Genomic DNA, 20,526 nt, shown 5'->3' with positions numbered 1-20,526 from the left:
CAATCGAAATTATTCGTGATAAACAGTCAGGCAAAATGTCATAGCGGATGCAACACGGCATTGAATAAGAGCATACAAGCTTGGTCAAGAGGGGCTAAATAATTCAGTGCACAATGGGAACGTGCGTCCTTAAAGAACCTAGACTGTGGAACATATGCGATGAACAGCCCGTCAGCTCCAGTCTTCCTAGGGTTTCTGCTTCAGACACCGCGAGGACACTGTTTACGAGTATAGGCAGGCACACTTCAGCGCGACTCTTGGGCCGTTGTGACCCGTGGGACGACGTGTCTTGCATTTGGGTGTCCTGCAACACTGTGCACTTGTAAGAACGAGCGAGGTAGTTAAATAGTTCAGTTGCATAAGAGCGCAGCTGACGTCCCGATCTGGATTCATTATATGTTGACGTCAGAGCTGCCGTCTCGGGAGCGCGCTGCAGGTCATATGAGGGAACGTGCCTGCTTCACTCTCTTGTACTGTCTGAACATAATGTACGGATGAGTTATTCTCCGTGTTTTAAGCAGTCGTTGAAAGCTTACGATACAAAATGGTGCCCTGTTTGTGTTCTATTTACAGTAGGCTACTTTATTTTTAGTGCCCTATTTGCAGCGGGTTTCTGAGTAAACTGATTTAGCTCCGTGATCGTTTATAGCTTAGCAGTCATTTTCTTTACGTGCCTGAAGCATGTAGGACACGGATTACACCTTCAGATGAAGGATGAGACGTTAAAGGGATAGTTCACCCTAAAATGTTAAATTATCCCATTATTTACTCACCCTCAAGCCATCCTAGGTGTATATGACATTCTTCTTTTTAGACAAATGCAATCTGAGTTATATTTAAAAATATCGTGTTTCTTCCGAGCTTTATAATGGCAGTGAATGGGAGGCCAAAATTTGAAGCCCAAAAAATGCCTTCTGAAGCGAAGTGATGCGTTTGTAATTGCGATCTTGTAATTACGGTTACGACATGGCATGGACGCGGTATGAGCTTGTTGTTTTGATTCGTTTGGTTTGTTTTTGGCGCTTGGCTGTTTGTCTACAACTTGCGGAACACGCTGATGGCGTGTGATGTCTGCGCGAGCATCCATACATGATGACAGACAGGTAGGACATTGTATCATTGCATTCGGACAGAATGCAATGATTGGACAAAAACTGTTTTGGTCCTGAGATTTCCACAGAAGATATATGTACATGTTTTAATATTTAGACCACTTCTATTATAGATTACTGAATCAGGATGTGAAGAGAGTTTCAACCAGTATAACAAAAAGGGTTTATAAAAAATGGCCTACCCTATATCTTCAACATCATGATTTTACGTAAAGCTGCTTTGAAAGAATAGCCTATGCATTGTGAAAAGCGCTATATAAATTAATTTGACTTCTAATTAAAAAGCTTTTGTTAGAATGTGTAGTCCTCTGTTAATCTGGCAAATTTCACTTCAATCAATGTTACTTTGTTTTCTTAGTGTAATCATTAGATTGTACAGTAGTTGCACGATTGTAATGAATGCTCAGACACATATATCTCTTAAGTTCAGTATTGTTTTAATAGATCAGTGGTTCCCAACCTATTTTCCCATCAAAGCTCTTCTCCAATCAAAAAACAAAGACACATGCACTTAATTTTCTCTGCATTATTGAACCACAAATTGTGAGAAAGTGAGAATTTATTGTTTGGAACATTTTGATTTCTGCTCACTGAAAAGCCTTTGTTTTGATCACAACCACTGTGCTGAGTGAAGTCATCGTAATCAGTTCCTTTCTCTCAGATCCATCACTGTATATGTGTAGTATGCATATTTTTGTTATGAAGAAATGTGGTGCTAAGACCCAGACACCATCGGTCGGTCACCACTAGACTTTGTAATGGAAGTCAGTGACAGATATGGGCCTATGTACACTAATGGTCAGTGAGTGTCTCCTTCTAAACCACAGAGGTCTGAACTTTGAGACAAGAGTTAACAGCTATAACCAGTTTTTATCTCATCAAATCTTAATTATTATATTACCACAGTTGTGGTCACTACAAATAAGGATCTGCTTTAGTTTTTTTATTATAAGTGGAACATAAAATTATATGATTAAATTATTTACATCCTTGATCATTTGAAGTTAAGTTTATTGTTATATGAAAACATACACCACCATTCAAAATATTTTGTTATGCTTTTGAAAAAAGTTCAGCAAGGCTGCATTTATTTTGGTGGTAAAATGTTTTATTACACTGTAAAAAATTTGCTGTAGTTTTGCAGCTGTTTGCCAGTAACTTACTGTAGATTTAAATCGATGTTATTTACTGGCAACAGTTTGTTCAAAGTTAAATGAACATTAAACATTAACAAGTCTTTGTCTTTACAGAATAAAACTATAAAATAACAACCTAATGCAATGCATTCTGGGAACCAGAAATCTTCATCAACCTTTTTCTGTTTTTTTCCTTCAGATTTTGGTTCCCAGAATGCTTTGCATGAGGCTGTTATTTTAGTTTTATTCTGTAAAGATAAAGACTTGTTAATGTTTAATGTTCATTTAACTTTGAACAAACTGTTGCCAGTAAATAACATCAATTTAAATCTACAGTAAGTTACTGGCAAGTAGCTGCCAATAATACTGTAATTTCTACAGATTTTTTTAACAGTGTACAGTGTAAAATAACTGTTTTCTATATTTTTTAAGTGTAATTTATTCCTGTTGTGTCAAAGCTGAATTTTCAGCATCATTACTCCAGTCTTCAGTCACATGATCCTTCAGAAATCATTCTAATATGCTGATTTGCTGCTCAAGACACATTATTATCAATGTTGAAAACAGTTGTGCTGCTAAATATTTTTGTGGACACAGTGATTTTTAAAGGATTATTTGTTGTATAGAAAGTTCAAAAGAACAGCATTTAATTGAAACATTATAAATGTTTTTTCTGTTACTTTTGATCAGTTTTATGCACTCTTCCTGAATAAAAGTATTAATTTCTTTTAGTGTTTAGTATTGCAGCTCAAAACATTATCCCAAAAAGTCCATCCTAAAGTCTTTGTGCCAAAAAAGTCAATACGTAAAGTCAATATTTAACATTTAACAGTGCTTTCATGTAAGAATGACAACTTTATTTTGTACAGTGTTATTGTATACCACAATGAGAACAATAACACCAGCAGCCCAACACCTTTATCAGCTTCAAAGGTCAAAATTTCATGCAAATAAGAGGTGATGACATTCCTAGCAAATTTATGAAAAAGTGGTGATGATGGGTGATGATCCACGTTGTGGAAATAAGTGCACTGTGAACTTTAATCAGTCATCAAAGATGTGAGGCTGCTGTGTTTTATGGGATAAAGCACTTATGGTATATAGAACAGAACAGAACTGATAGACAATACTCTAAAAAATGTTTTTTTATCTATCATAGCACATGCTAAATGTAACTTATTAGCATGTCATTTTAATAATAAACAATAACTTGTCACTAGCATTAGCGCAGTCATTGCTTATATGTAGTGTATCAATGTATCTCTTCAGCAGAACTCTTTAAAAAAATAAAACATAACAACATTAAACAATAACAGGTCTTTCCCTTCCCTAAAACACATAAAATAACACTTAATTTCAACATTTACTCTCCTTATCCAGATCCTATGCAACGTGTGCTGAACTAGAAACCCATTACCCAAGTAATCGAGACAATTTCAAGTTACTTTCAATTTCGAGAAAGTTAAATGAACATTAAACATTAACAAGTCTTTATCTTTACAGAATAAAACTAAAATAACAGCCTCATGCAAAGCATTCTGGGAACCAAAATCTGAAGGAAAAAAACAGAAAAAGGTTGATGAAGATTTCTGGTTCCCATAATGCTTTGCATTAGATTGTTATTTTATAGTTTTATTCTGTGAAGACAAAGACTTGTTAATGTTTAATGTTCATTTAACTTTGAACAAACTGTTGCCAGTAAATAACATCAATTTAAATCTACAGTAAGTTACTGGCAAACAGCTGCATAACTACAGCAATTGTTTTACAGTGTACAACTACAATCTACAATCCTTTAACACAGAGTTTAAATTACACACAATATTGAGTTGATGTAATGATCAACATTATTATGTCAGCTGAACTGACATAAATAATGTTTGCAACCTAAAAGGTTTAATTAAATAAATTAATAATAAATTTTAACTTGTGACCATGCATTTTATTTAAGTTGTGGTAACAGGAGGTCGTTCCCTGAATTACTTTTTAGAGCAGTAAAAATCTAAGCTGATCTATAAATCTAAATAAATATGTTCTAGAATGATTTCTCATATTCCTCATCAGACATTTAATAATGAAGAATGGCTGTCTTATTTAGGTAATTTTTGAAAAACAGAAAAACATCCTGGGTCATAAGACTTAAGTTCTCGTTATGTAGATCTAAAATATGTGTGATTATGCTAGTCACTCAGTTCACTTTGTAAACAGATTTCAGGTTTAATTTCAAAACTTTCATCTCTTGTAATTTGATATAACAAGAATTCATGATTTATTTGATCACAACACATACCGTAGCACCCACTTGTTGTCAGTTGGTATCTGTGTTGGTAAAGCAGAAACCAGTTTGACTGTCACTGGAGGAAGGAAGTGGTTGCAAAGAGAATTTTGTGTTCTGCAAAATAATTCAAATGACACAAAACAACATAAGTTGTGTTTTGTGTTTCTTGCACATCAGATATTTTACATTGATCATTAGTTGCTTTCACTCATTCATTAGCATTCATGTTCATTAATCATGTTATATATGCCATGTGCCAATGCATTTGTGTGCATTTGCAATTAGGGTAATGTATGTTTTGTCATGCAGGTGGGTTATTTCAATATGTTTGGACTTACTTTCCCCTGCAGACTGTATAACTAAGCAACCAATTGAGAGAGAGAGAGAGAGAGAGAGAGAGAGAGAGAGAGAAAGAGAGAGAGAGAGAGAGAGAGAGAGAGGAGAGAGAGAGAGAGAGAGAGAGAGAGAGAGAGAGAGAGAGAGAGAGAGAGAGATCTGCTTTGTGCATCCTGGTGAATCCCTAGATGTGAGTGTAAAGTCTATAGTTCTATTGTATTTCATATTAAACCGTTGGAGGGAAGAGGGAATGTAGAGTCCAGACAGGATGTAGTAGTTTGGCAGCTTGTTTAGTGATGTAAAGTATTTTGGCATGAATGCTCTCTAAACATTTTCCAGATGGAAGAAGTGTGAACAGGCTGTGTGATGGATGATAGCAACAAAACTGACCCCACTGAACTGGGCCTTTTGGACACCCTTTGCAGGGTTTGAGGTTGTTGAGGTTGTCTTGATTACCTCTTTTTAGTGAGAATTACACTACCATTCAAAAGTTTGGGGTCAGTAAGACATTTTTAATGTTACAAAAATATTTATATTTAAAATAAATGCTGTTCTTTTGATAATTCTACTCATTAAATAACCCTGAAAAAAATTATGACAGTTTCCAAAAAAATTAAAATAAAATTAAGCACCAAATGAATGATTTCTGAAGGATCACGTGACACTGAAGACTGGAGTAAGGGCTGCTGAAACTTCAGCTTTGCATCACAGGAATAAATGACATTTTAAAATATATTCAAATAGCAAACAAATATTTTAAATTGTAATATTATTTGACAATATTACTGTTTTTACTATATTTTTGAACAAATAAATGCAGTCTTGGTGAGCATAAGAGCTCACCTTTTTCAGAAACATTTAAAAAATCTTACCAATCCCAAACATTTGAACTGTAATGTAAAACTTGATTTTGTAATTGTGTCAATGAAATAACATTTCCATCCTTCCTCCACATCACAACATAAATAAAATCAAACTTATGTATTACTATCAAGCCATGTATTATTAAGCGTGACTAATATCAAACATTCGCTATTGACTGATGGGCAACCATGATAAATCGATAATTTGCTGCGAGTCACATCTGAGGGCTCAAATCACTGTTCTTGACTACTCTGTTCTTTCTTTTGTCCTCTGACCTCTGTGGCTACAAAACCCTCTCAGATGGCATGATCAGAGCATATGCCTGATGTAGAAAAAAATATCATATTTCTTGATTTCACTGCACACAGATGGCGTTGAAATATCAGTATCAGACAGTTCTGTGAGACTGCCAACAGATGACATAATTTTCCTTGTATACTTCATATCTGCTTCTTTGTGCAGTGTGCATTCGGTCGACACAAAAACACAAACCCCTCTTTTCCCGGAAAGGCTTTCCCAGAATGCTTTGCTATGTTGAATGCACGTGCCGTGCTGTGAGCCGTGAGTGTATGAAGTGTCAATGATGGCGAATGGCAGCTTGTGTAAAGAGCGGCACAGGTGCAGTGGAAATGTCCCCAGGGTCGGACCGCGACCCCTGCGTCTCCCCAAAAAGCCATTATGCATTACAGCGAAAGCACTGTAACCAGAAGATCGAAGCAGATCGTGTTCCACTGGCCTCCCTCTGTCCCCTCAGTCACCTCATTCAGATTGTTGATCCTGCGTGAGTGTGTGCGAGGCTGCATGTAAATGTGAAATAGGAAGATCGCGTATATATATATTCCAGCAGGGTGATTTATGTGTTTGTCATGCCCTCACCTCCCTGTTGTCCCTCACAACTATGTGTTTGTCTTTCTGCTATAGTGTGACATGTGTCTGTTAAGTTGGCAACATAACTATGTGCTGTTATGCTTATGATAGTGCCACACCTTGAGCTCCTTGGAGACAAACTATAGCCTTATAGTGATTAATGCAAACACAAACACGTATAGAATCGCATGAAGTACTTATTCATTATTATGAGTAACTCATCTCCAGTTGTTTGAGTTCACAGCCATTCCACTTCTGCTACTATATGTACACTAATCTGTGTAGTATTTAAGTAGTTTGAGAGCATCCATCATTCACAGTGCTGCGATTATTTAAAAATTAAGTTCAAATAAGGCTTGAATTGGGGAATAATTTATTTTCGAATGGTTCATTTATTTGAACTTTACAAATGAACCCATTCACTAAAATGAATTAGACTTTCCAGATCTTTCAAATGAGAGAGAGAGAGAGGACATTTTAGGAGCACACGTTTGATTGTTACCTCAGTTTGCTCGGCTGTAGAACAGTGTACACAATATACACTCACCTAAAGGATTATTAGGAACACCTGTTCAATTTCTCATTAATGCAATTATCTAATAAACCAATCACATGGCAGTTGCTTCAATGCATTTAGGGGTGTGGTCCTGGTCAAGACAATCTCCTGAACTCCAAACTGAATGTCAGAATGGGAAAGAAAGGTGATTTAAGCAATTTTGAGCGTGGCATGGTTGTTGGTGCCAGATGGGCCGGTCTGAGTATTTCACAATCTGCTCAGTTACTGGGATTTTCACGCACAACCATTTCTAGGGTTTACAAAGAATGGTGTGAAAAGGGAAAAACATCCAGTATGCGGCAGTCCTGTGGGCGAAAATGCCTTGTTGATGCTAGAGGTCAGAGGAGAATGGGCCGACTGATTCAAGCTGATAGAAGAGCAACTTTGACTGAAATAACCACTCGTTACAACCGAGGTATGCAGCAAAGCATTTGTGAAGCCACAACACGCACAACCTTGAGGCGGATGGGCTACAACAGCAGAAGACCCCACCGGGTACCACTCATCTCCACTACAAATAGGAAAAAGAGGCTACAATTTGCACGAGCTCACCAAAATTGGACAGTTGAAGACTGGAAAAATGTTGCCTGGTCTGATGAGTCTCGATTTCTGTTGAGAAATCAGATTGTAGAGTCAGAATTTGGCGTAAACAGAATGAGAACATGGATCCATCATGCCTTGTTACCACTGTGCAGGCTGGTGGTGGTGGTGTAATGGTGTGGGGGATGTTTTCTTGGCACACTTTAGGCCCCTTAGTGCCAATTGGGCATCGTTTAAATGCCACGGCCTACCTGAGCATTGTTTCTGACCATGTCCATCCCTTTATGACCACCATGTACCCATCCTCTGATGGCTACTTCCAGCAGGATAATGCACCATGTCACAAAGCTCGAATCATTTCAAATTGGTTTCTTGAACATGACAATGAGTTCACTGTACTAAAATTGCCCCCACAGTCACCAGATCTCAACCCAATAGAGCATCTTTGGGATGTGGTGGAACGGGAGCTTCGTGCCCTGGATGTGCATCCCACAAATCTCCATCAACTGCAAGATGCTATCCTATCAATATGGGCCAACATTTCTAAAGAATGCTTTCAGCACCTTGTTGAATCAATGCCACGTAGAATTAAGGCAGTTCTGAAGGCAAAAGGGGGTCAAACACAGTATTAGTATGGTGGTCCTAATAATCCTTTAGGTGAGTGTAATATGATATAAAAACAGCTTTGTAGCACTATACTTGTCTGAAAAATAACACGGGTCACAAACACACTGAAAACCCACCTGGATGTTTACCACGCTGCTTAAAGTGAAGTGAACTCAGTGTGTCCCCTTGTGTATCCGTGTTGGTTTGTGTGGCATCAAGTTCTCTGCTATGATATTTTATTTTTATTAGAGTACAGTATCTTTCTCTTTAATTCTGTAAACACCAAAATGAACCAGTTAATGTGAACTTTCACCACCAAGATTATCTCCACTTTCAAATGAAAGATGAAGAACATTATGGCACTTTTGAATTTAAGAAGGAATGATCTTTATTATTCAGTACATATCAAACTGATAAAGCTTTGCCATATATAGCTATTAATCCATGCAGTGATGGTTTATGTTGAGTATTACAGAGAAGTGATGGCGTTCAGCTCGTCATGTGATCTCAATGGGTTTGCTCCTTGAGGTGACTGGCTCCAGTAAAAAAAAAGAAAAAAAACACAACAATGAGTCTTCATCTCATGCATTTATCAAAACCTTTTAATTTCTTGGTGTAAAATGAGAAAATATTTCTCTATTAAATACTCTGTCACCTATGTTTTTATAGTTTGTTTATAGTATTTTGTGTAAATTGATCTGCTCAAGCTTATTGCCACCAAAATCAAGAATCATTATTTCAAAAATAGTTTTGGGGAAATTATATTGCACTTTTAAAGGGCCTCAGCATAGTTAGTTACTTTTCATTAAGAATAATCTGCTTGTGTTTCTGGGGGGTTTGTTGGAGCGCTACAGTATATAATAGGTGAAGGAACATGTTGGCTGTGAATCTGATGTTTACTGTGTAACCCAGGGTTTGTTGTTTATTTTTGCCTGACCACATGTTTACAGTATCTCTCAGAAACTGTTGGGACATTGCCTAAATCTAACTCCTGCCCATCTATATATTGATCTCTAATGTTTTGAGCATGAAACCGTACAGTGGATTATGTTTATATGTTTCCCTATGTTTTTTCCTCCCCATGCTATCCATTTCTTGCCCAGGACTGACAGCCCTGCTAAACCCAATCTAACACCTAATGCTTAGCCGGCTGGTGCCATGGACCCCATGGACCTAATGCCTGTGTTTTGTGGACTCAAAGGGGATCAGGGGCTGTTGTAAGCGCAAATTCAAACATTGGATTTGTGTTGCATTACTGCCAACAATCTGATTTGTCCTTTGCATCCTTAGCAAACAGAAACTCAATGGCAGATTTACTTTAGGGTTAGTAGGCACTAAGATCAAGGTAAGGTAAGGACATGTTCCTTTATATTGTGAAAACATGTGAGAGGCTTCTACAATATTTATTTGAACTTAACATGATCCAACTCGGACACTTAATGCAGCTCTGTGCATTTTCCTACGTAACCCCATAACCCGATGGAAAATAAGACTATGCAATGCTGTATGTTAGAGGTTAACCCTATTCCAAATTTGTTTTATATTCTCAGAAGGCAAAGCACTGCTACTTCTACGGAGTGATTTACTCAAACTCTGAGCGAACTCTCTGCTCCTCACCACGGGGTTTCTCAGGTGCTGTGAGCAAATCACTCCGCAGAAGTAGCAGTGCTTCGCCTTCTGAGAATATAGTTCCCAGTATGTATACGGTTAGAAGATGGCTGTGTCTCATGTGACCTTGTTATTTGTACACGCTGTGACTTTACAAATCACAACATGTAAATAGGAAAATGTTGGCGTTATTTTGTCACGTATTGGGAGCAGTATGCTAGCTGGAGCCGTTAACCTCCAGTCTCTGTGCTAAGCTAGGCTAGCGGTGGGTGCGTCAGACAGAGTTACGGCACGCACGGAGATGAGAAGGGTATGTATGGACTTACCCAAAAAGTCAGCATGTTCCTTTAAAATGTTTTTGGAAGCAGTGTCTTATGCTCACCAAGGCTGTATTTATTTGATAAAAATACAGTCAAATCAGTAAAATTAGCAAACTTTGCAAAAAGTGCAATAAAGTTTACATTTCTCAACCGATTTCAGCAGTTTATGATCTGCGTAGAGCACGAAAAAGATTATGTCTCCAATTACTCAGAATCTCTCTTTAGTTAGAACTTGAAAATAATTAATTGTAAGTAGGAATTGTGAAAACTCAGGCTTGTCAAGCATAGATTTAGTTTATTTTTCTTTAATAATTGTGGACACATCCCAAATGTAATATAATTTAATGTTTGAAAATTGCTTTTTCTGTCTTCTACACCATCATTTTAGCATTTTCTCTTGTGCCTTTTGCTTTTTCTTTTGAATCACATCATAAGATGTCACTGGACAATTTCAAATGAATGTGAAGATAATTTGCAGCTCAAAACCTTATTTATCTAAAGCATTTACCTTAAGGCCCTTTTCATTTTTCTAATATATTTCTGTATGGGTTGCCTCCTAACATTATGCTTGCAGTTTAACACAAATGTTTGTTAAAACATTAATACCACAAAAATAAATTATCTTTATAGAAATGGTATATTATAGTCAAATTATTTTAAATGGGCATTATATTTAATTGTGTCTGGCAACTTATAAAAATGTTTTATTGGGGTCTAAAAAAGTGTATATTTATAACATTTATAGTACAACTACAGTACAATTTCAATTTATGAAATATAAGTGTAATATAAGATCAGATGTAATAGTTTAATATAAAGTATATGGAAGTTTTATTCTATAGCATATTATAATTATTTATTATTATTATTAATAGCCTAAAAACACAATTGAGGATGAGTTTAATAAATAAAACAGCAAATAGTATATATAGCATAAATTGTAAAATAATATAGTAATTAAAAGAAAAATAATAAAATGAGTAGTGAATAGTACAATAATATGCAATATAATAATATCGTTTATAATAATATAGGCAGAAGAGGTGCAATCTCTTGGAAATGCAGAGAACAGTCCACTGACAGGCTCTCTTCTTAAAAATGCAATATGAAATGATCAACGCGACATGGCGCTTATAACTTAAAACAATTCTTACCTCAAGCTCCATTTGTAAAATTGGCATGCCAAGTTGGCCTCTTTTCCCAAGCCATGACTGCATCCATATTCTCCTCTTTCGCTTCCTCCTGTGTTTTTCAGATAAAAACCACAATTCCCAAAGTGTGATTCATCTTGCTCTATTTGTTTACCAGTAGCGCATGCTGATGACGTTTTATTCTTCCATAACTTGCGTCATAGCCTACGATTCAATTGGTGTCATCATCGTACAGTCTACATACATGCCTTGCCCAAGTTTATTAGATCCACGGATTGCCGAAATCGCACAGTCTGGAGCAGGTATAAGATGTCACAGATATGGGTAGGCCTTTTTACTTTATTATTTGACATCAACTAATTTCTTATAGGTTCATCAGTTGTAATGATTATACCAGGGGTGTCCAATCCTGCTTCTGGAGGGCCTCTGTCCTGCAGAGTTTAGCCCCAACTTGCCTCAACACACCTGTCTGGAAGTTTCTAGTATGCCTGGTAAGAACTTGTTCAGCTGCTTCAGGTGTGTTTAATTAGAGTTGGAGCTGAACCCTGCAGGACAGTGACCGTCCAGGAGCAGGATTGGACACCCCTGAATTATACTGTAAGTTGTTTTCATTTTCACCATTTGCTTAAAGCGTGCAAAAGGTCCCACCAGGCCTTCTTATATGGTGTGACTGAAGGCCATGAGGCATTTCACAGTGAATGCATGCAGTTGTCAGTGTCTCATTCAGTCACCGCTTGTCAGCTCGGCTTTGCGCTAGCAAGTCAGTTAATCACAATGTCAGGGATAAATCTAATTCTTCATCCTGCTTATCACATTGCCTTCTTGTGAATGTTACATGCTGCTCTGACTCATGCAAGTGTTGCAGTGCTCACAGTCACTGTGGAGAGACACAATTGCTATCGACAGCACAATAAACAGGAGCACATGGAGGGGACGGAGCACACATTTGATTCATTTGCTTTCAACCCTCTTGACCTCAGCTGTCAGTAAATGACATAATTATTCTGCAACATCAATAATCAGTTCTTCACTTGTTGTTGAGGGCCGAATAGGAGGACAGTTACTTAAGTAACAAGCAGTAGATTATTTGATGTTTTAAGAAGACCTTGTGAAGGCTGTTTAACTTCCTCTGTAAGGCTTTTTAGAGGCATTCATATTAAAAAACCAAAAAAAACCATTTTATTGGATCCAGATGACACTTACATCTTTTAGATACCATTTAAATAATTTGTACATCTTTTTTTTTTTTTACAGACAGAAGAATACTGATTCAGTTCAGTTGGTTTTCTTTTTTTCTTTAAATAACATCAATTTGACCATTACAGAACACGCACAAAAATATCGCTTAAACACTGTGGCCAATTACATTTAGATTTGAAGCACTTAGGAAATGCTCATATCTAATGCAACTTAATATAAGTGCCTTAGTTTTACATGTAAGACTGCAATGCTGAACATATATGGCTGTCATCATGTTTATGCTTCATCTCCTGGTATAAGTAAAAGCTAATGACTTTCTGATTTTCAGCAGATCAGGTTCAAAGATTGGATCTTGCCATTGTCTACCATAACATGCCGTGTTTGTTTATTGCAATATCCCATAACTGAAGATTTTGGTGGTTACATGGCACAATACATGGCTCAGATTTGGGGAATTCCCACTGCCATTTTCTTGAAGTGACTTCAGTTGAGCAGTCCAGGAGTGTCTCAAAGAATATCTGATCCAGTTTGATCTCATTTTGTCTGCTTTTGTAAATAACCAAATTATGGTTTTATTTAGAACCAATTTCTTCATTCTATCAACAATTTTTGTAGGTATCTCAGATGATTTAGTTCAATCCAGATAGGAAACTGAACCAATCCACCAAAATGGTGTTTACAACTGTCACTTTTTCTGCTTTTCTTCCTAAAATGCACAAGCTTCTACATAGGACATCCATCACACTTTCGGTATTTTTGAATTGGCTTTTTATGGTTAAGTTCTTCAAAACAGCCATCCTCTTAAATTCTATCTGACAAATCTGCCACTTCGCTGACATGGTTTTAGCTTTTCAACTGCTGTAGCTAGACAATCTGCCCAGACACGCATTTCCTGACTAATACATTACCCACAATATTATATTGAAAGAAACAGACTCAGCACTCAAGGCACTTGTTTGGGTTTCTGTTATTTAATTCTAAACATACGTTGCTGTGTTCCTGTTTCTGCTAGTTTTTTTTCCCCATTGAAAATAAATGAGAGATGGAAAGCAGAGCTAGCGGTCCACTTCACCTGGAAGGGAATGAGAGAGGTCAATTTTATTTTGCAAATCTAGTCATTTTCTTGGCATCCCATGAGTCCTCTTCTGCCAAAATGTGTTTTAGCCATATGGACTGTGTGCATGAGCTGTATACAAATATATGTCCTCTGTCTGTACTTGAATAAGTTCAGAAAGCAAAGCTGTTTTCTACTTAAATTGTTTCTGATTTTACAAATGGCCATTTAGCTGATAAATTAGTAAATCGTGGTCATCTGAATCACTGATACAGTTTTATTTGAGTTGTTTCTGATTGTTCTGCAGATGTTCAAAGCTCTATGGTTGCAACAATCAGATTTAAAGAACAGATTTCCTGAGGGGAGGTTATGTATGTGTCTTTGGCCAAGGCTGCTGCAATGCCTGTGTAAACACACACACAATCAAATTGTTCCATTAGACTGACAATAGAAGCTATTGACCAGAACTATTGAATTAGAAAAATGGAACTACAGTAGATTGTTGAATAAAATCAGTTAAATTATTTGTTTAGCATCAAACAGAATAACAGGCAGATACTGCAGCAAAGAAAGCTCTCTCTCTATGAGAATTACTGATGGTCAAATTCCTCCATCAGATCTCAAACCTGTACTAAACATATAGCCTACGTTTATTTTGGTCCGGACTAGGGTTGAGCCGACAGACGATGCCATCGCAGACAACACCATGTTTAGCCGGCATCGCGATTATAAAAAACCTTTATAAATGATCTTGATCTGTAACGTGAGATGTTTGTTTGGGCCGCAGTTCAGAGATTCCTTTCTGTTGGATTTATTACAGCACGTATACGTCATCGATTTTTCGGATTTGTCACGATCCACACACCAAGGAAAGGGAGAGAAACAGGTGGATCCAAATACAACACTTTTATTTGTAGGGCAATCCAATTCGTCGTCATCCATGCAGGGGTCAAAATCCATGTTAGCAGTCCAATAACAAAATAAACAAACAAGGAACAAAACAAACTCAAACCAGGAAACAGACTTCAAGAAGTGTAAGTGACATACCACAATGACTCCGTGACAAGGACTAAAACAGACAGGGTATTTATACACAGAAACTAAACAATGTAATGGGAAACAGCTGCGTGCAATGATGAGTGATGAGAACAGACAAAGGATTGTGGGAAATGCAGTTCCAGAATGAATGTGACAGTAAGGGAGAGAGACCTCTAGTGGACACCCGGGGAAACACAAACCAGACACTGTGACAGGATTTTATATTTGATACAACTTTTTTGTATGTTCTGTACCGGGTCCAACAATTGCTTTCTGAAAAAATATCGGCTAAATATATTTAGTTATTCTATTGTAGATTTTAGTTGGGCCCTTATATTGACCAATCAGAAGCTAGAATCTATCAAATAAAAGTTGTGTGTTCAGTGGGCGTCTCATGTCTGATCTTGTTTAGGGTACTATGTGAGTTATGACATCATACATCACACTGATTCACATTCAAGGAGCTTTAATGGCTCTTAAAGGTGTGACATGATGCAGGTAATAATGCATGTCAGAGCAATGAGAGAGAGACAGAAAAAAGTGTGACATCCTTCACAAACTAATTCTCTAAAATCTTTTTAATTAATCCCGAGATGGAATGAACTGCTAAAATATTAAATACCGAGGTCAGCCATTATGGAATAACCCAGTTCAGCTTTCCTATAATTAGACCGAGTGGTTGCCTTGGAAATGGCAGAGTTATTGACCTTGCACAATGAAGCCATATCAGCTTCAGAGGAGGAATGGAAAAATAACACACAGGCGTGAGGGATATGCATTTATCATTTGGCCTTTTCCCTCTAATGAGAGCAGCTTGGCCTGAGCTCTGGGGGTGAGAGGTCAGACATGATGATCTCATGCGCATGTGCACCACCGTGTGTTGAAGCTGAGCCACAGCTGCTTTACAAATGAAGTATGGTGCAGCCTCTAGAGGACAGGAGCAGTGAAGAGGTGTCATGTGAAGATGATTTGATTCGAGAAATTCACGGTTTCTTTATGCTCAAACTGTTTATTACATTATTTAAGATGAATTATATTTTTCTCTTAAACAGGTATAGACGCATTTGATTCAGAGCAGGAAATACGCTCGGGCTATGTCATCATGACCTATCTTATAGCAGTTGACTGATACTGACCCTGCGTATGCTGAGCGAAGCGGCGAGGGTCGGGTCCGCCTCAGTCTCGTGTGATTGGATGCTGGATGGAATCAAGGTGAATGGAACAAAAAGAGCAGGAGCTTAACCTGCCAGAGGGAGATGAGACACGGTGAGTTATCGTGTGTGTGTGTGTGTTTACCATTTATAAAACATGTTAGCTCTTACAGGGATAGTTCCGCCAAAAATTCTGTCATCAATTATTCATTCTGTCATTCCAAATCGGAATAACTTTCTTTCTTCTGTGGAACATAAAAAAAAATATCTCAATGTCACAAAACTGTTTGGTCAAGAACATTCTTCAGAATATCTTATTTTATGTTCCACAGAAGAAAGAAATTCATACAGGTTTGGGACACCGTGAGGGTGAGTAAATGATGACAGAATTTTCATTTTTGGCTGAACTACCCCTGATTTACTTATCGGCTGATATTTGTCCAGTTTGAGATTACCAATAACTGTGTCTGCCTGATTGATTAACAGAAATGTTAGTTCCTAGGGGAAAAAATGTGCTTCATTAAAAAAAAAAAAAAAATCTGAATATTTATAATATTAATGTTTTACATTTTTCTTTTGATAAACCCTGAGTATATTATGAAATAATATTGACTGTTGGTTGTACAAAATCCAGCATATTTTTTCTACTTTTTACGTTCTCAAATTCATGTAATAAAACTTTTCGCTCAAATTGTAATGCTTATACATGAATAATAATAATAACAATGATATTAAATAATAATAATAATATATGATAAAATTCTAAATGAATAATAATTATAATATTTTCTATAATACATTTTGAGAGTTTTTTTTAAATCAAATTGGCAGTTAGTATCAAATACTCAATTAGAATAATTCAAAATAGAAAGGGTTTCTCTAACTGTTACACTTACACCTTACCACATAAATGGAAATGAAGTATTGATTTGACTTGAAATTATTTTATTATGTGAGATGAAAGAGGCCGCAGAGTGATAAGAGAGACATAAAACTAGATTGGCTGCCAGGTACAATGGTCAATAATAGAGTGTAGCATCATTATATTTATATATCTGACTGCTCAATGCTTTGACTGAACAATCAGACTCAAGTATATAATAAATTCAAACAGCAGCATTAATTACGCATATAAGGAGTCATTACACAGGAAGCAGTAAGAATTAACCTAACCGAATGTGATTGTAATCCAGAGTGCCTGATGATTCGTCCAGATGTGTGAAGTGTTTTAAAATTAGATGATACGATTTGTTGAGGAATAAGACAAATAGAGAGAGAGATTAGAGAGCAGAAGAGAGAGAGGTACCAAAGGCAGATGGGGCCACTGTCCTGCAAGAGACAATTCAGGACACTGAATCATTACGACAGTCGGTGGATTGTCTGTGACCAGTACGTGTGTATGTGTGTGTGTGTGCATTTGAAGCGTTCAAGCACGTGTCTCTCACATGTGCTGCCTCATGGTCTTGCCCTCCCCCCAGACTTTCAGTTACTGCATGCACAAAACCGCACACACACAGTTTTATGGCCCTGTGGGTCAGTTGTGGGATTATTATGCAGCTAGAGAACTTTCAGATGGTTCCCTGAAAGGCAGATTTGTCCTGTGCCTGCCTCGCCTCGACCCGCCATTTAATTACGCCTCTATAATTTGATTAGCAGAAAGCATGCGTGAGTGAGCATTTAAAGGCTTATTCACTCCGAGCGTGTACGTTCGTCTCTCAGCTCCTCTCTGCTTTAAAGCATGTGCAGGAATTAAAGGAGGAATTGGAACGCTGATGTCCACCCGTGGACTTTGTTTTGATGTGTCATCGGCTCACGTGTAGCTTTAGCCACAAGATAGAAACTCTCATTTTTAACTTGTTCGCAACCAAAAAGTGTATATATATACTGTTAACAGACATGCTACACTTCTTTGTGTATATATATATATATATATATATATATATATATATATAATTATTATTATTTTATTTTTTTGGATGTGTGTAAATATGCTTTAAAGTCTTAAATTGCAGTGATTTAAAATGTTCAAAATAATAATTATTATTTATTTTTTTACATTTTTACAAATATTTTATATCCCAGATTTCCACTGTCTATTTACATAGATACAAAAAACATTATTCTCATATTCATATGAATAAAAAATGTAACTGAAATTGTTATTCTGATACAACAATAATAATAACTAATATTGTAATAAATGCAATAAATGAAAATAATTAGCATAATTATTATTGTTATTATTATAAAAAATAATTAAAATGTATGATAATAATAAAAAACTTTTATTTAGTAACTAATAATTTGTATTATTATTATAAAAATTATTAAGGACAAATATTTTTTCAGAATAATGCAAAATATTAGATATGAATTGATACACTGAAGATGTGTACAACACTGTGTGTCCGGCTCTAACATAGTTCTGTTGATGATTTATGCATGAATGTATAAATATGCTAGAAACTCTAAAGCTGAATATTAGTATTCGGTTTTTGTAGTATGTGCAAATAACAGCACTGACTGCACCACTCATTATTTAGCTAAAGACAGAGGGTCATTTGCTTCATTGTGTATGATTTTGTCGGACAGAAACAGTGAGAGAGTTAAGAGGAAGATGAGAGCTGAGGGTTAGTGATGGAGGAGGGGTGGGGCTCACAGGGCTGATGCACAGGAGCTGTGGCAGGAGGAGGAGTGTGTGTTTGTGCGCGTGTGTGTGTGGAGGGAGAGAGGGGTGGGTTGGGGTTGGTGAGAGAAGTGTCATCCTACCAGCTCAGAGTCCCTGTTACTGCAGATAGATTGCTGACAGCTTGGCAAGAGGAGGGAGACTGCAATCATGCACATTTTACAGCCCTATTATGTCAACAGGTTAGAATATAAATGTCTTTCTCCATCCATCCCATTCCTTCTGTTTGTTCAGTTGTGTCTGTTGATGTACGGGCAGATTGTCAGTTAATACTGTTCTGTCCGAGAGGGTAGAGGGAAAAGATTGCTTTAAAAAAGATTTTGTGTGTGTGTGTGTGTGTTTAATGAAACTCAAATCCCACATATCTGATGATGTTTGAATATATTGCATTTGATAGTAAGTTTTCCCATTCGTTTCAGTTATTTGCTACGTTTGCAGTCATGTTGTTGGTTTTGAGTTCAGTAGACTGTCATGTTTTGGTCATTGGTTATGTAACATTATCTTATCTTCATGCAGTATATGAATAATGTAACACTCTATTGTATCTTCATAATTATTATGTTGAGTGATACTGATATGGATACTATCGATGTTGATGTGTTCAGCTCCATACACACAAGCATTGCCTTGCGTGAACTGGACTGTGCACTGGTTCATGGAGGTGTGTCAGGTTCATTTGCTGTATCCTGCTAGGGAGTTCATAACCTCCACATGTAGACAGAGACATTTGTTGTTATTCACTACCAACTGAGGTACTTGCGTGAAAGTGCTGCTTATGTTTTCTTTGGGGGGTAGTCACATGAATTTAACACTTGAAACGGGTTTGTGGTTTGATCTAATGCTGTTCTTTCAGTTTTACAAGGTGATGCAACAATGTTGACAGACAAATTAAGGCGGTCAGCTGGGGTTTTTAATGCAGTGTGAAATTATTTTAAAACAGTGCCACCGCATGGTCACCACATGTATTTATTTTTCACACTTAGTTAAAGTGATAGTTTTAACTACAGCCAAAAATGAAAAAAAGTTAGTCATCTTTTACTCACCCTCTTGTTGTTCCAACCCTGAATTATTTTTGTCCATTGAATATAAAAGAAGATATTTTGAAGAATGTTTGTAACCAAACTGTTTTGGTCCCCATTGACTTCCACTGTAGCCTATTGACAAAAAAAGAGACACATTTCTCAAAATGACTTACTTTACGTTCCACAGAAGAAAGAAAGTCATACAGGTTTGGATTGACATGAGGGTGAGTAAATTATGACCTAATTACATTTTTTAGGTGAACTATCCCTTTAAAGGCGAAGTGTTTAATTTTTTTTTTAAAACACGTTGTCCTGTCTGAGTTAGCATCAGGGCCGTAATACAACCTGTCTTTAAGAACGTCTTGATTGACTGAGATACAGCAACTCTCCTGGCCTCCCTCTCCTTCTGTTCATGGCGTTTCTGGTACCCTGACTTATGTTTTCTTTTCCCCGACATTTTGTCAGTCAGTCAGTCAGTCTCCTACTCTACCACCAAGTTCATCGTTAACTTCAGGCACTGCCGCCTCAACTCTGATTGGTTCTGTTCACAAGCTGGGGTGGGACTTACAATTTTATTGGGTCCATCTGATGTTTGTCACTGACTGAATAATTAATAAATACTTTAGATCGGACTAAACCATTTTTTGGGAGGTAAGAGAAGCAGATATTTTGAAAAAATATTTAACCAAATTGCATGTTTTTGTGGTTTTCATTTAAATCTCAGGCATACAACTAATATAAATATTAGAATTATTCATACAACAGGGGCCTATGTAGTATAACTGCTGGATTTTCCTATAATTGTCACAGCCTTGACTGCCTGTTTGTCTAAACAAGTGGAGTGTTTGGTAATTATTCTGTTTGATGACGCTATATAGTATCAGTTTTACCGTTAGACCTTAATACATACTGTAAATAAATTTCCATACTGGAAATAATAAGGGAATACAAATTACACTCGTTCAAGTGAAGACTGGAATAACCATGCTGAAAATTCAGCT

At 36.8% G+C, this 20,526-nt stretch overlaps 1 protein-coding gene across 4 annotated transcripts in view; it reads left to right on the top strand.

Annotated features, from left to right (window-relative positions):
* thraa (thyroid hormone receptor alpha a) overlaps positions 1-20,526 on the top strand; it is a 35,250-nt gene that overhangs the window by 2,635 nt on the left and 12,089 nt on the right. For 2 of the 4 annotated variants that reach the window (XM_084125151.1, XM_084125149.1), the window contains exon 2: positions 15,719-15,932. In XM_084125151.1, the coding sequence (XP_083981277.1) occupies positions 15,883-15,932 (50 nt within the window). In that variant the 5' untranslated portion in view covers positions 15,719-15,882. Of the gene's footprint in view, positions 1-15,718; positions 15,933-18,542; positions 18,686-20,526 lie in introns of those variants that run through there. The other 2 variants (XM_084125150.1, XM_084125152.1) reach the window with 2 other exon arrangements.

The sequence above is a fragment of the Abramis brama genome (genome assembly GCF_963993115.1).
Source record: "Abramis brama genome assembly, chromosome: 1".
Lineage (NCBI taxonomy): Eukaryota > Metazoa > Chordata > Actinopteri > Cypriniformes > Leuciscidae > Abramis > Abramis brama.
The sequence above is the reverse complement of the archived record's forward strand: the minus strand, read 5'-3'. Positions and strand labels throughout refer to the sequence as shown.